General features: G+C 43.4%; 1 protein-coding gene across 2 annotated transcripts in view; it reads left to right on the top strand.

Moving 5' to 3' along the window:
• STAG1 (stromal antigen 1) overlaps positions 1-13617 on the top strand; it is a 161500-nt gene that overhangs the window by 118550 nt on the left and 29333 nt on the right. For both annotated transcript variants that reach the window (XM_027650696.1, XM_027650697.1), the window contains exons 13-20: positions 742-849; positions 3006-3120; positions 4260-4377; positions 5470-5573; positions 8330-8422; positions 8541-8630; positions 8803-9006; positions 11630-11700. In XM_027650696.1, coding sequence (XP_027506497.1) covers positions 742-849; positions 3006-3120; positions 4260-4377; positions 5470-5573; positions 8330-8422; positions 8541-8630; positions 8803-9006; positions 11630-11700 — 903 coding nt within the window. The remainder of the gene's footprint in view (positions 1-741; positions 850-3005; positions 3121-4259; positions 4378-5469; positions 5574-8329; positions 8423-8540; positions 8631-8802; positions 9007-11629; positions 11701-13617) is intronic.

The raw sequence follows: 13617 nt of genomic DNA, 5'->3' as shown, positions 1-13617 counted from the left end.
AGGCCACCTCCTGCCCTGCAGCAGGAGCGTGCAGAGTGTCCCATGGAAAGATCTGCTCCTGGGCATGGAGCAGACCAGGAGGCTGAAGCAGGTTGTCCCAGGCCCAGATTTCAATACCTTAACCATTCAAAGTTTTGACAGCAAGCAGACATAGCCAGAGAAGTGAATAAGTTTAAGCAAGGAATTGCATTTTCCTCGTGTGACGCTCTGGAACAGACTGCCCGGGAAAGGGTGGAATCACCATCCCTGGAAGTGTTGGAAAGGCCCGTGGATGTGGCACCTGGGGACATGGACTAGTGGTGACCATGGTGGTGTTGGGTTAATGGTTGGACTGATGAGCTTGGAAGTCCTTCCCAACCTAACTGTTTCAGTGATTCCAGGTTTTTAGTTTACTAATGTTTGATGAGTGTTTGGCATCTTCAATGTTTATGGTCTAATAGTGTGATGGTCTAAGGAATGAGCAGGGTGGGATTTGGAAGCAGTGATTCTGATTTTTTCATAGTATTATTTTATCTCTATATTGATACAACTGGGAGATGGAAATCAGACCAACTTTCAGTCTTACAGGCCCTTTAAATACCTCTGTGGTTGGCAATTGAACCAGAGATCCTTGAGGTCTGTGTTCAGCCATTTAGGATTTTGTAGGAAGGAAATCAGTCTGTCCAGAGTGAGTTGTGGGGGGTGAGGGGTTGGGAATGAAAGGTCTGCAGTGGTTCAGGTGTTACTTTCTGGCTCTTTCAGTGGGAGTGAGGAGGCTCTGTCCAACGAGGACTGTGAGAATGTCTATCATCTGGTGTACTCAGCACACCGGCCCGTGGCAGTGGCAGCTGGAGAGTTCCTGCACAAAAAGTAAGTTCCAGTTGCCCTGGAATAAGAGCAGATCTGTAAATGCTTTCTAGACAGGTAAGATCAAAAGGCAAAGAAGCAATAGAGTGAAATATCCCTTAGCAAATCAGGTATTTAATTTAAACCAGAGATTTACTCCCTTGTCTAAAGTCAAGACCTAAAGGCTTGAAGAAACTGAATTTACATTTTTCTTGCTCTAGAATTCAGGTAACTTTTCCTAACTCCTCCGGGGGTTAAATATAGAAAGGCTGTATAAACTTCTAAGGTTTAAATCCTGCAGCACTCTCTGAATTACTGTTGTATGATGTGTATATGTAGGGCCTACATATCTGTTATGGTCTGCCTGATAGACAGTCATCATTTCTACCAAGCTTTAAATCACTTTATTTCAACACAGTGAACTTGAGAGAATTTGATGTAGTAAATAATTACAGTTTGTTTCTGAACTCACTGACTTCCCCTGCATTTCACCGTGGTTCCATTCCCATGTGCCCACTCTGCCAAAGGAAATGAGCTCCCTTTTTTTCCTGGATGGGAGTCACAGCACATCAGGAACTGTGACCAGGACGCTGCCATAGCAGAGGAGTAACCTCTTCATTTTAGGGTTTGCAGTTTAAAATATTTTAGCAGGAATTTTATTCTTTCCCCTCATGGTTGTGACATTTAGAGTTTTTTAATATGTGTAGAGAGAACCCAGGTTATCTGATCTTTCATGCCAAGATACAATTAGAAAAAAAAACACATAAAAATACCCATTTTCCTTTGCCAGTGTTCTAATTTTCTGTGGATTTAGAAGTCCACATTGTATTTGTAAGCTTTCAGTGGTGGAATTCCAGCTTCGTGATCAAGTATTATCTGTTTCAAGGAATGAGTTTACAAAATTCTGTTATATTTAGTTTCCTACATGACATTTCACAAGTTATGGGAAAGTGTGTGGTTCTTTTTAAAAACATCCAGTGAAATTGCTTTGTTAATCAACATGTGACAAAATAATTTTGAAAAATGCCTTGAAGGTAAATGAGGACGTTTGCACCTTAATGCACTCAGGGTAAAGACAAGACTTTATCCTGACTTTTCTTTACAGGATACTGTGCTGTGTTCTATGGATGTCTCTCAAGGTAAAAGGCAGAGATAAGATTGCCCCATTCTGAACAACTCATTTTCTTTGGTTTCTGCAAAGAAAATCCCCAGTTAAATAAGTTGGAATCTCTTTGAGGCATTTGAGGTGTGATGTGTCTCACCTGATTTTATACATTTCACTCTCATTTTCTCCATGTAAGCTGTTGTTAGACCTGCTGCCTGTCCTTAGCAAAGAGAGCAAATAACACAGAGCTCTCTGACTCCCTGAGGGGCACAGCCTGAGGTTTTGCAGCACCTACAGAGGGCTCATTTCTGGTCTGGTGAGGAAAGCAGGGGGACAAGGTGATGTCTTTACCTAAAATGCAACATTTGAGTGTAACTTGTCCTCTCTTCAGGGAATTATAGCAGTGAAATCAGAATACTGTTTCATGTTCCAATTTGCTTTGTGATTGTGGTTTCCTTGGAAAAGCCAGGAACAGTTTTCAAACTTCTCCAAGTGAACCCCTCATTGCAGTAACTCTCACGTGGGCCCAGCTGAGAGCTCCTTCAGCTCTGAAGTTTGAGCATTGAGAGGGGTTTGGGGTTACCATCAGGGGCTCAGTGCAGAATGGATCATTTACCTGTAAAAGCCCCAAGTAATGTTTTATCCTTGGTGCTGCCACTGGTCCTGAGGTTGGCTGTTCCTGGGGTGTCAGGCTTGATTCCACTCTGTCCCAGTCAGGGTGAGCACTGCTGGAGGAAGTGCTACCACCACTTGTAGGGCTTGAGAAGTTACCAGTGCAAAACTAGACTGATGATGCAAATACTTAAAACTCTGCAAAACCCTTCAGTATAAGTATGTTTTGGAGAGCTTTTTCCTGGGTGAAATTCTTTCAGCCCTGTGAACGGGAGGACTCTGAAGATGAATCCATCTCTTCAGACAGGCAGAGGTTGTGCTCTCTTTCCCCTGAAAGAGGTAGCAGAGATACTTTCCCTGTGCCTTATGAACAGTTCTGGTGTGTCAAGAAAGAATGCTCATCGTTATTGCAGAAATGAGATTTGTTGTGATAACCATGAGAGCTCCTTTTGCTTATTTTCAGGCTGTTCAGCAGACACGATCCCCAAGCTGAAGAGGCTCTAGCAAAGAGGAGGGGGAGAAATAGTCCAAATGGAAACCTTATTAGAATGTTGGTTCTTTTCTTTCTTGAAAGTGAGGTAAAAAATTCATTTTAACCTTTACATGGTTAATAAAACCTGGAACTTAAGAAGTGATTTGACATCATACAGTAATAAATTGTCTGTCTTTTCCTTTTTTTTCATATTTTCAGAAATACTGTAAGCCCTTTTCCCTGCCCCAAATTTCCTTGTCCGTGAAGCAAATTCAGCTGCAAATCTTGGTCATGGTTTATTTAGCTTGTGCATCTCCCCACTGTCCTCACACTGCCCTGCTGGTGGGGAAGGGCAGCCAGGGCTCTTGGTTGCATACAAATGGAAAGGTTGGGGTTTTTTTAGCATAACCATACAAGGAGAACACCCCTGGAGTTACTCCTTGTGGAGTAAAACAGTTTGAACCAGGAAGGAACAAAAATTGTGGAATATCTCAAGATTAGAATCCTCAATTAACTCAGAGTGCGAAGGACCTGAGAGGTCTTTGAGCAGAGTCAGCTGGAGATTAGAGGAGGCCCTCCAGGGCTTTGTGCATCTTGAGAATGTTGGAGGGTGGAAATGCAAACAGATGTGGGGACATGAGGTGTTGGATGAACACACCCGGGGGGAATTGGGCCCGTAGTTTGTGTCTGTAGACACAACACATTTGGGAAGTTTTATGGGAGACCTACTAATAGTAATTTGGGGGAAATGGCAAGGGAGTGGAGGAAAACTTGGGAAGATAAACTGTCAGGTACAGGATGTTCTGAAGATAGAGGGGGAAAGGCTTAAAAATTACACATTTGGTTTGGTAATAAGTAGACTGAAAGAAAGGAATACAAAACAAATCCATTACAGCTCTCAGTCTCCTGTCTCACCACCTTGCCTCTTTCTAATGCAGTGAGAAAGTGAGGAAAGGTAAGTTTACAGCTTCTGGGCCAAAACTCTGAGAAAGCAGAGTTTTCTCAAGCAGCTTTATGGAAAAGAAGCTCAGTTTAGATTTATTCCATTTTTTCTGTTAGAACATAACCCCACTGCACTTGTATCATTCAGCTGGAAGAAAACACTCCCAAGTTAGTTTCCAGCTGAATTTTCTTTCCAGCTATCATAACATACATGCCCAGACACTCTGCATGCCCAAATGACTGGGGAAGTTGTAGAACTGCTTGTACCAGCTGCTGTACTGATGGTTGCCTTGGGTTTTCTAGTTGCATGAACATGCAGCCTATTTGGTGGACAGCTTGTGGGAGAGCTCCCAAGAACTGCTGAAAGACTGGGAATGTATGACAGAACTGCTCCTGGAGGAGCCAGTCCAAGGAGAAGAAGGTATTGCTTTAACCTCTCTGCCTTATTGCACAGTATTGTTAATTATTCCTTAAATACCACTGTCACCCACAGTGAAATATCTTTGCGTGTTGTGGTTAGTTTAGAAAGCATATTTAAAGAAGATTTTAGTTTAATCCGTTTTTAATGCACGTTGCTTTAAAAGCAGCAATTTGTACTTTATTTGTACTCTGTTTTTCTTCTTGTGAAATCTGCTCTGCTGTGGTTCCCTAAAATTAAAGGCTAGGACTTCATTCTGTCAGAATGTTTGAATAACTAGTGCAGACATGAACGTTTCAATAAATTGAATAGGTAATGCAATTTTGAATAAACAAACACTTCAGGTGGTGCTAGTTAAATCTGGGGCTTTCTGGGCAGTGTGAAAACCCAGTGAATTCTCCAGAGGAAAAAAACTAAGGGGATTCTTTCACCATTAGTTTCAAATTCCTTTTGCTAATAATCTGTGGGTGCAAGGTGGCCAGGGAGGTTGGGGGCAAAGAGTCCCCAAGGGCAATGGGTGTCATCCAAGATCCCTTAAAAATCCTCCATGATTCTCCTGCTTCGGGCCCTTCGCAGGGGTTGGGTGGCTGAAAAATCCAGGTACTCTCCCTGCTTCCTCAGCAGGAAGTGAAGTGATGTGCTCATCACCTCAGTGCTTCAAAGTGTGGCCTTTTGGTATCCACTTGCTACAGTGGGGCTATTTAACAGGGGAATTTCCTCAGGAAATCAGGCACTTTGGTTCTTTGTGTCTGCTTAGCCCAGTAGGGTCTGATCCTCCAGAATTGCCTGCCAAAGGACAGAAAATGTGTAAGGCAGTGACAGTGACTGGGGTGTCACTGACTGTCCTCCAGGACACACTGTATTTTGTGGATCTTTATCATATTCCCCTTCATTCATCCTTTTTCCCAGACTACATTTCTCTGGACTTCTCTCAGTTCAGCCATGTGCATTTTAAGATGATGTGAATGGTAACTCAAAGAGGAAGCAAGGAAGCCCTGATAAATGTGGCAGAACGAGATTGTCCCCAGTGTTCCCTGTCCCTGTGCTCCCCCCCACACCCCGAGCTGTCCCTGAGCTGTCCCGTTTCCCCCACAGCCATGTCGGACCGGCAGGAGAGTGCCCTGATCGAGCTCATGGTGTGCACCATCCGCCAGGCCGCCGAGGCACATCCCCCCGTGGGCAGGGGCACGGGCAAGAGGGTGAGTGGGGCCCAAGGGCATGGGCAAGAGGTTAAGTGGGGCCCAGGGGCACGGGCTAGAGGGTGAGCAGGGCCCAGGGGCACCTCGAGCCTCTTGGGGGCCCTTTATCTGCAACGCCACGTTCTGACGCATCCAGATTAGACTTTCATAATGCTCTTTAAACTACTTCGTGGCAACCCTTCTGAAGGAAAATAGAAGAAATTGTATTTCTGGATGTGTTTGGGCTTTTCTTTGTTTCTTTGTTCGGTTTTGGGGTTTGCGTTGCCAAGTTGAGCAATATAAATTTCCAGCCTGACAGCCTTTTTTAATGATTTTTTTTAGATGTTCTTTTTATCAGGCCCCTGGCTTACATTTGTAATGTACCCACATGTACAGCCCTTAATGTTAAATCTGGATTAGAGTGGAAAGTGGAGAGCTTGGCAGCAAACAAGATTACCTCTGCCTGTCTTCCATGAAATGAAATGTGCTGCTAATGTGGACGTCAAATTTGCAGAAAAGCCAACAGTATCTTCACCGTGAGAGTATTTAAGCACTGGAACAGATGCTGGGAGTTGGTGCCCCTTCCATCTTTGGCAGTTTTCAAGGTCTGACTGGACAGACCCTGTCCCAGTCTGCCCCCTGAGTGGGCTCTACTTTGAGCTGGAGGGTGGGACTGGGACCAGTCTGAATGCACCTGTGGGTTTGGGTTTCCATCCCTACCTGCCCCTTCCATTTATCTTCTAGTGACTGAGGATCAGGAGTCCATTCCTAAGGCTGGATAGGCACTTTTAAACCTTTCAGTATAGTTCACAAGGCCAGGGTGAGACCAGGCTCTCAGCTGTATTCTCCAGACTTAACAGCATCCATGGTCCAAAGGACACCCAGCTTCCCAAACGTATCCCCCTGATTTTTTGTAATCCTCATCTTATTTAGGATAAACTAAAATGGAATAAACAAACATGTGTGAACACATGGTATTTCTGTTAGCTTCTGTTCTAAAGAATCATAACCAGTTCATTAAAGAAAGTCACAGATTTAGTAAAGGTGAAATCTGGGGACAGAGTTCTTTGTTGTTAAACTAAATGCAGTTACTTAACTTGTTAATTTTTATATGCCAAAAGCAGAGGAGCCTCATGTCCAGTAACAGCATCTCAGGAAAGGCTCCAAGAAACCATCAATTTAAACATGGTTTATGTACCTTAATTTAAAAAGCATGTTCTGAGAAATTTTGAATTTCTTAAAACATTTCAGTGTGTTGGGGGAATCTATGAAAGCACTTAGTCAAATTTACACAAATTTAATCCTGTGTTACCAGAACTGTATTGTAAGCACAGCTTTTTTTGTCTCAAGCTGCAAACCCTTCTAGCAGAAGCGACCTTTAAATTTAACAAAAATTTCATGTTTGTATTTTCTGTTGGGAGCACCAAACAATGCCACTGTTAACTTTCTCAAGAGATCTACAATTCAGTTCACTTAAGTTCAGCAAATTGCTTAGTCTTAGATTTTCGATGTCTGTATTTCTTCTGAGCTAAATAAAACACATCAGTAAAATTAATTTCACCTTCTGAAGGCTGATCTAAAGAGCCCCAAGGTCACCCTGGGGACCCAGGTTCATCCTGGCCCCAGGGCACAGCAGTGTTTGATCCCCAGGCCATGGCTGGGCTGTCAGGGGGTGGCTGGTGCTCCACTGCTGTGCCCAGGGCTGAGCCTGCTCCGTGTCCACCCTGGGCCATGTGCTCTGCAGTGGTTTCTTCCCCTGCTTACAAAGCCATTCCCCTTCCCTTCCATGGTTGGTTTGGATTGCTGCTGACACAGTACCCGTCACCCCAGCAGGTGTTTTGTTTCCAGCTGTTCTCCTCACTGTCAGAGAGATGTAGGTATGACACGGAGCTTTTGCTTCTTTCCAGTTAGACATGAGTGGTGGGATGGTAACTGCAGGCATCTCTGGCTTGTCACTGGAGGTTTGTCCTGTCATCTCCTTGTCTCCTCATCTCACCAGCTTATTCTGACTTGTAATGGAAGCAGATTTCTAATTAAGCACTCACCTTCTTGTGGAATAGTTTCTCCTCTGACTTCAGCTTGTAACCCTTCCTGTACAGTCTGGCCCCTTTGCGGTGTGGGAATCATTAGCTGATTCGAGCATTTTATTCCCATGATTTGTTTTCAGAAGTGTTCTTTCCTTTCTGAAACCAGCTCTAAGCTTTCCTGAGGCATGTTCCCTGTTCCCAGGTGGTTTTGCTGTGACAGCATTAGTGCTGTGTATCTGTCCCTGACATTGGTGACAAGTTCTGAGAACTTGGATGTACCTTCTCACTGAGAATTACATTCCAGTTAAGAGATGAGGCCACGAATCTGCTCATGAAAATCACTGTCACAGTGTGCTTTGGGTTTGGTTTTTTTAATTATACATCAGTTCACCCTGAGGTCTTACATTAACACTTGGTTTAGTGTGTGAAAGCCAGAGCTTGGAAGCAATAGCAAAACTTCCACCGGCTTGGGGTTTATTTGAATCCTCAAAAGATGTCAGTGTGTCGAAACAATATCATGCTGGGGGATATGATATTATCCTTTTCAGTCACAGCTTTTAGGATGTGTGGTCCTCCCATTTAATCACTCTTCAGTCCAAATGTGTTATTTGTTATGAGTTATTTGTTCCTCCCTCTTTTGATTTATTAAAAATACACTTGCATGGATTTTTGTAATGCAACGTTTAGAAAAATTAAGGAATGCTATAGGCAAAAATTGAACTTACTGTAGTTATTTTTGATCACTTGCAGGTTTTGACAGCAAAAGAAAGAAAAACTCAGATAGATGACAGAAATAAATTGACTGAGCATTTCATTATTGCACTTCCCATGTTGCTATCCAAGGTACGGTTTTCCACAAAGTAACTCTCCTGGGGATTTACAGCTGTCTTGAAGCTTTCTCAGTTGAGTGCAGGAGTTTGGTTTCACTTCCCTGTTTTTGTGTTGTTTCCATGTGTTCCAGTACTCTGCTGATGCTGAGAAGGTGGCAAATCTCCTACAAATCCCTCAGTACTTTGATCTGGAAATCTACAGCACGGGCAGAATGGAAAAGGTACAGCACCCTGGGGGCTCTCAGCTCTGGGATCCCCATTCCAGGCACCCAGAGCTGTGCCTTCCTGCCACAGGAACAATGCAACCCCCATTGGTGTGTTCTGGGAATGGCTTTTGCTCTGAGTTCCACTGCTCAGGTAAGGGGAAAGCTGAACTTCTTTTCTGATCTGCAGCATCTGGATGCCTTACTGAAACAGATTAAGTTTGTTGTGGAAAAGCATGTGGAATCAGATGTTCTGGAAGCCTGCAGCAAAACCTACAGCATCCTCTGCAGTGAGGAATACACCATCCAGAACAGGGTGGACATAGCCCACAGCCAGCTCATCGACGAGTTTGTGGACAGATTCAACCATTCCGTGGAGGATCTGCTGCAGGAGGTTTGTTCTCTTCACAGTCATTTCGTTAATTACCTAAAATATGCCATAATAAACTGCAGAAAAACGTTCTGGCCAAACCATGAATTTGTCCACCTGAAGATGTAGAGCAGCAGCAGCTATTTCATGATTATTTGGAGCTGTTTCTCCATGTAGAAAATCCCTTACACTGGCCATTAAGCCTACAAATCATTGATGCTGTAAAAGAAAGACTGCAGGACAATCCTGCCTCTGAAAATTTAGTCTAGTATTTAAACAGCCCAGATAAGTGGGTGAAAGATGATGAAAAATGCAAAGGAAATTGCATTTACATTAATGCTTGTGGTGATTCCAGTAGTCCCAAATAGATATGCAGGCAGCAAGATCAAGATTGGATTATGTTTTGAATGGAAGAGAGGATTTAGTAAAATATTTATAATGACATATTAAAAGAGCCCTGGCAAGAATGAAATAAAGATACAGGTCTGAAACCTGGAAGTACCTGGGATTTAGTTGTAAGAATTTATGCTTCAAAAGGCTTAAGACAGAATACATTAAATAAGAATAGAAACCTTACTCAGTTTTTCCTCTTTTGCATCAATTTAAATTTGTGTAGCATTACTTAATTTGTTATAATTTTCATGCTCTTTAAACATAACATGAGAGCTGCATAGATCTTGTTCTTCCCTTCCAGTCATGCGCTGCCCTGTGGTGGGTGCCTTTAATTTTTGATGCACATTGAGAGAAGGTTAAGCTGGAATCTGTGTTTTAGAATGGCATATTAAAGAAAATACACCTTTTTTTCTCTTTTTTATGTAACATGCCACATACAGACACACTGTATCTGTGCCTTGTCACCTGCAGAGCAAACACAGCGTTTGTGTTGCTGCAGGCCTGAAAAGGCAGTGCCTGGAGGAGGCAGGGCCTCAAAGCCCAGGGGAGCTGGGGCACCACTGTGCATTCTTTCCCAAAATCCACTGGCTTTGCTGTCCACCTGGCTGCCATTTCAGTACTTCCTCATAAACTTCTGAGCAGAACCTGGGAAGACACTGCAGGATTTGTGCTCCATCTCTGCCTGTCTGTGTGTCAGGGGAACCCTTTCAGCTGATGCCACATTCCATGTCTTGGCACCCATTTTCACAGCCCTGGGTTTATGGAGTTCCTCACCTCTGGCCAGCCAAACCAAAAACTGCAAGACAGACCTTGGGGAAGCTGTTGCTGACTTGGGTGGCAAAAAGGGCTAAAGCTGGACTGGCAGCACAGAGATCCAGCCCAGAACCAGCCCAGTTCTCCACACCAGGCCACCATAAATAGTGGTCTTGTAGAGTCCCCTCCCTTTCTGCCCGTGCTTCAGAGATCCCTCTGGCCTCACCTCTTACTGAGGAGAGTCACAGCAGGGCAGTGAGAACCTGGGATTCAGAAGTGACTTCCCAACAGCTTCTCAGGAGAAATGGGCTTGGAGAGAAAAACACTTTTCCAGCAATTTTCCTTGATTTCCTCCTCTCTTTATAACTGCTGTAGAATCAGGAAGCAGATATGTGCTTATTCCCACTTCATTTCCCTTCACTTCTCCTTGCCAGCAGCTCCCCTTTGTGCAGTATTCCAGTGCCAAAAGCCCTGAAGGATGCACTGGGAGTGCTGGGCAGAGAGCAAGGACTGGGCTCATGGAGGGACATGGCCCAGTGACTCCAAACTCTGGCGTGTCCCCTTCCTGTAGTCCAGGAGGAGCAGAGAAATGCAAGTGAGGGCTTAGGATCTTTGTGAATATTCACTTCCATGAGAGATGGGGGAGGACTGAGGCTGTCAGAGAAAAGCTGTGTCTCAAAGTCATGTGAGAAATTAAGTAAGAGTTTTAGATCTCTAAGGAAAAGCGAGTGCATAGGTCAGATGAGGGACATAAAGATGTGGAGACAGAGCCAGGACACAAGTAGGGGAAGGCAAGAAAGAGGATTTAAAATTATGGCCTTACTGGTATTCTTTGTTGAGTGATACCAGTTTGAATAATTAGTTTTAATAAGTCTATTTCATAATTTAAAGACATTTTAAATGAAAAAATTTGCATGTGGGTACCCAAGCAAGTATCCCACTGCTTTATGGTTTCCCACTGAGCTGATAATGAGTGAAACATTGACTGGCAATTGCATCTGAAGGCAGGAAGATATCTTAGCTTTAGGCTTTTAGATGGAAAAAAAATTAACAAAATGAAATGGAGAAGAATTGTTTTAAGTGGCTTTCCAGTTTCAGAAAGTTGCTGGGAAAATTTGGGTTTGGAAGTATCTTATTTCCACTTGTTTCGCTAAGGGAATTTGCTGTTCAGTTTGTATAAAGTATGAGGATAATGATACCATGGCACGTTAAAGCTGACCAGCCCTTCTTGTAAAATAAGGTAGAACTCAGATTTTATCTTGGGAATGATTTCCACTGCCACAGGGTACTGGTTTGGATATTAACACAGTGATGATGCTTAATATTGTCAGGTGATCTTGCTTATTTTTTAGTGCTGTGTAGTGGTTACTTAAATGTTACGGGATCTAGATACAAGTCATTGGAACACTTGGAGTCAGTTGTAGTATCAGCATAAACCCTCAGAGGAACTGCTCCTCCCTGCAGTGATGGACTCTCTCCATGGATTTCCTTTTCTTTACAGGGAGAGGAGGCTGATGATGATGACATTTACAACGTGCTCTCCACTCTGAAGAGGTTGACCTCTTTTCACAAGTAGGTGGTTTTTTCCCCTCTGTTAATTTTCTCCTTTCAGCAAGCATCAAGAATGTCAAGTGTTGGGAAATGAGAAAATATATGGCCTGAAAGATGAAGTGCAGGATGATTGGTGGTATTTGTCAGTGTAACTGTTTGGATTAATCTGGGTCCTTGCTTGGTTAATGCCATTGCTTTTGCAGATTTGATTTGCAGGTGGCATATCCTCCCTTGCACTAAATGCTTTTGCACTCTGAGTTTCTTACTAAAGAAAGTCCTGCTCCCCTGGGTGACAGACAGTGCAGGAGGGACACTGGCACCAAACCTGTGCTTTGAGCCTCAGCTTAGGAGAGCCCTGCAGGAGGTGTTTCTCAGTGCCTTTGAGGTATTTCTCCTCAAAATTGTAGAATTAATTAGTAGTAGTAATAATAATAATTAATGGTTTATGGTGAGAGCCTGGAAGATGCATTTTCTTCCTGCAATTAAATTGTTGGCCAAGTTTAACTGTGTGGATTGCACAGAAACTCCTCCCCTGAGCACAAACCAGCTCTGCAGGCTCCTGCTACTCTCAGAGCACCCTCACAACCTGGAGAATTCCACTTGAACTGTGAATTTTGGAGCACAAAGACCTGATCCTCCCCTCTGTCAGCTGTAGGAAGACTTTGCCTCTGGGCAGCATAGAAAACTCTCCACATGCAGATGGCTCAGAGCCACAAATCATTTCTTCCTTGTCACAAGGTGTGAGAGGACCTTCCTTCACTGCCTCTTCTATACAGCTTATTTTGAGTGATTTCCTTTCTCTTTCTGTGCTTAGTCTTCATTTATCCTGAATCCTGCATGGGCTTACTGTATGAAGTGATTCTGAAACCATTTCTACTCTTTGTTTCCATTCAACAGGAATCCCACAAAGATCATTAAATCGTTACTAATTTCCATAGTGCAGCAGGCTGACACATGTGCAAATGAGGCTTTCAGTCTCCCTGGTAACACTGGAGCCACTTCTGCCTTCCTGAGAGGACTGGTGAAAGCTCCAGTTCACATTCAGGAGAGAAGCACAAATCTCAAGGCTTTTCTGAGAGTCTCCCATATATTTTTTTACCCGTCAGGGTTCCAAACCTGCAGGGAGTTAATTCAGCCCATAAAAACAGTCTTGTTGAATAACACACAAATCAGGGTAGGGGACATCTACTTCCACCTTCACAAAACAGGGAAGAGCAAAGAATCACAGCTGAAAAACAGCTAATGTGTCATTCCCCAGCTGATTTGTGATTTATGATTACAGCTCAGTGAGAATTTCTAATTAATATCTGCTTGCATTTAAAGAAGTGATGAAATCTTTTCATTACTGTGCTGAATGTTATGTGAGATGTGATTTCTTTGTGCAAGGAAACAATTACACCATCCAAGACAGAGTTTTTGCTGTTCCCTGAGCTCTGAGATTGGGATGTTCAATGCAAAACTCCCACAGAGCATTCTCTCAAAGGCTGCTCCCTGGGACTGTCATTGTCTGTCACCAACTGAGAGCCAAAAGAAATTAAATCAGTGGAAAGGTGAAATCACAGGCTAACAACTGATACCTTTCAGATCTTCTACAAGTGCCCTGATAAAGTAGTTGCTGGGGCTTGGAAAGGAAACAAGTCCCTGTCTCCTTCCAGTGAGAGAAACTCCACTGGGCCTTATCTGTGCTTCTGTTTTCTTGGTCGCTGCTGCTGCTGCTGCTGCTTCACACTTTAGGAAAAAGAAGACCAGCAAGGTGGAAAATACATGGTAAGGGATTATGAGAAAAGCCTTCCAGACCAAAATCTCCTGTACCAAGATTTCTCAAGCCTGAGCTAATCCTCTTTCTGAGAGCGTCATGTTAACAAAGGGCTCCCAGCACACTTTTTAATTCCTGTCTTTCCATCAAACAAGGATATTAGTATTCCAATACAAATGAAA

The sequence above is a fragment of the Corapipo altera genome, unplaced genomic scaffold (assembly GCF_003945725.1).
Source record: "Corapipo altera isolate COAL_440 unplaced genomic scaffold, ASM394572v1 54, whole genome shotgun sequence".
NCBI classification, from domain to species: domain Eukaryota; kingdom Metazoa; phylum Chordata; class Aves; order Passeriformes; family Pipridae; genus Corapipo; species Corapipo altera.
This window is presented reverse-complemented; position numbering and strand designations above follow the sequence as displayed.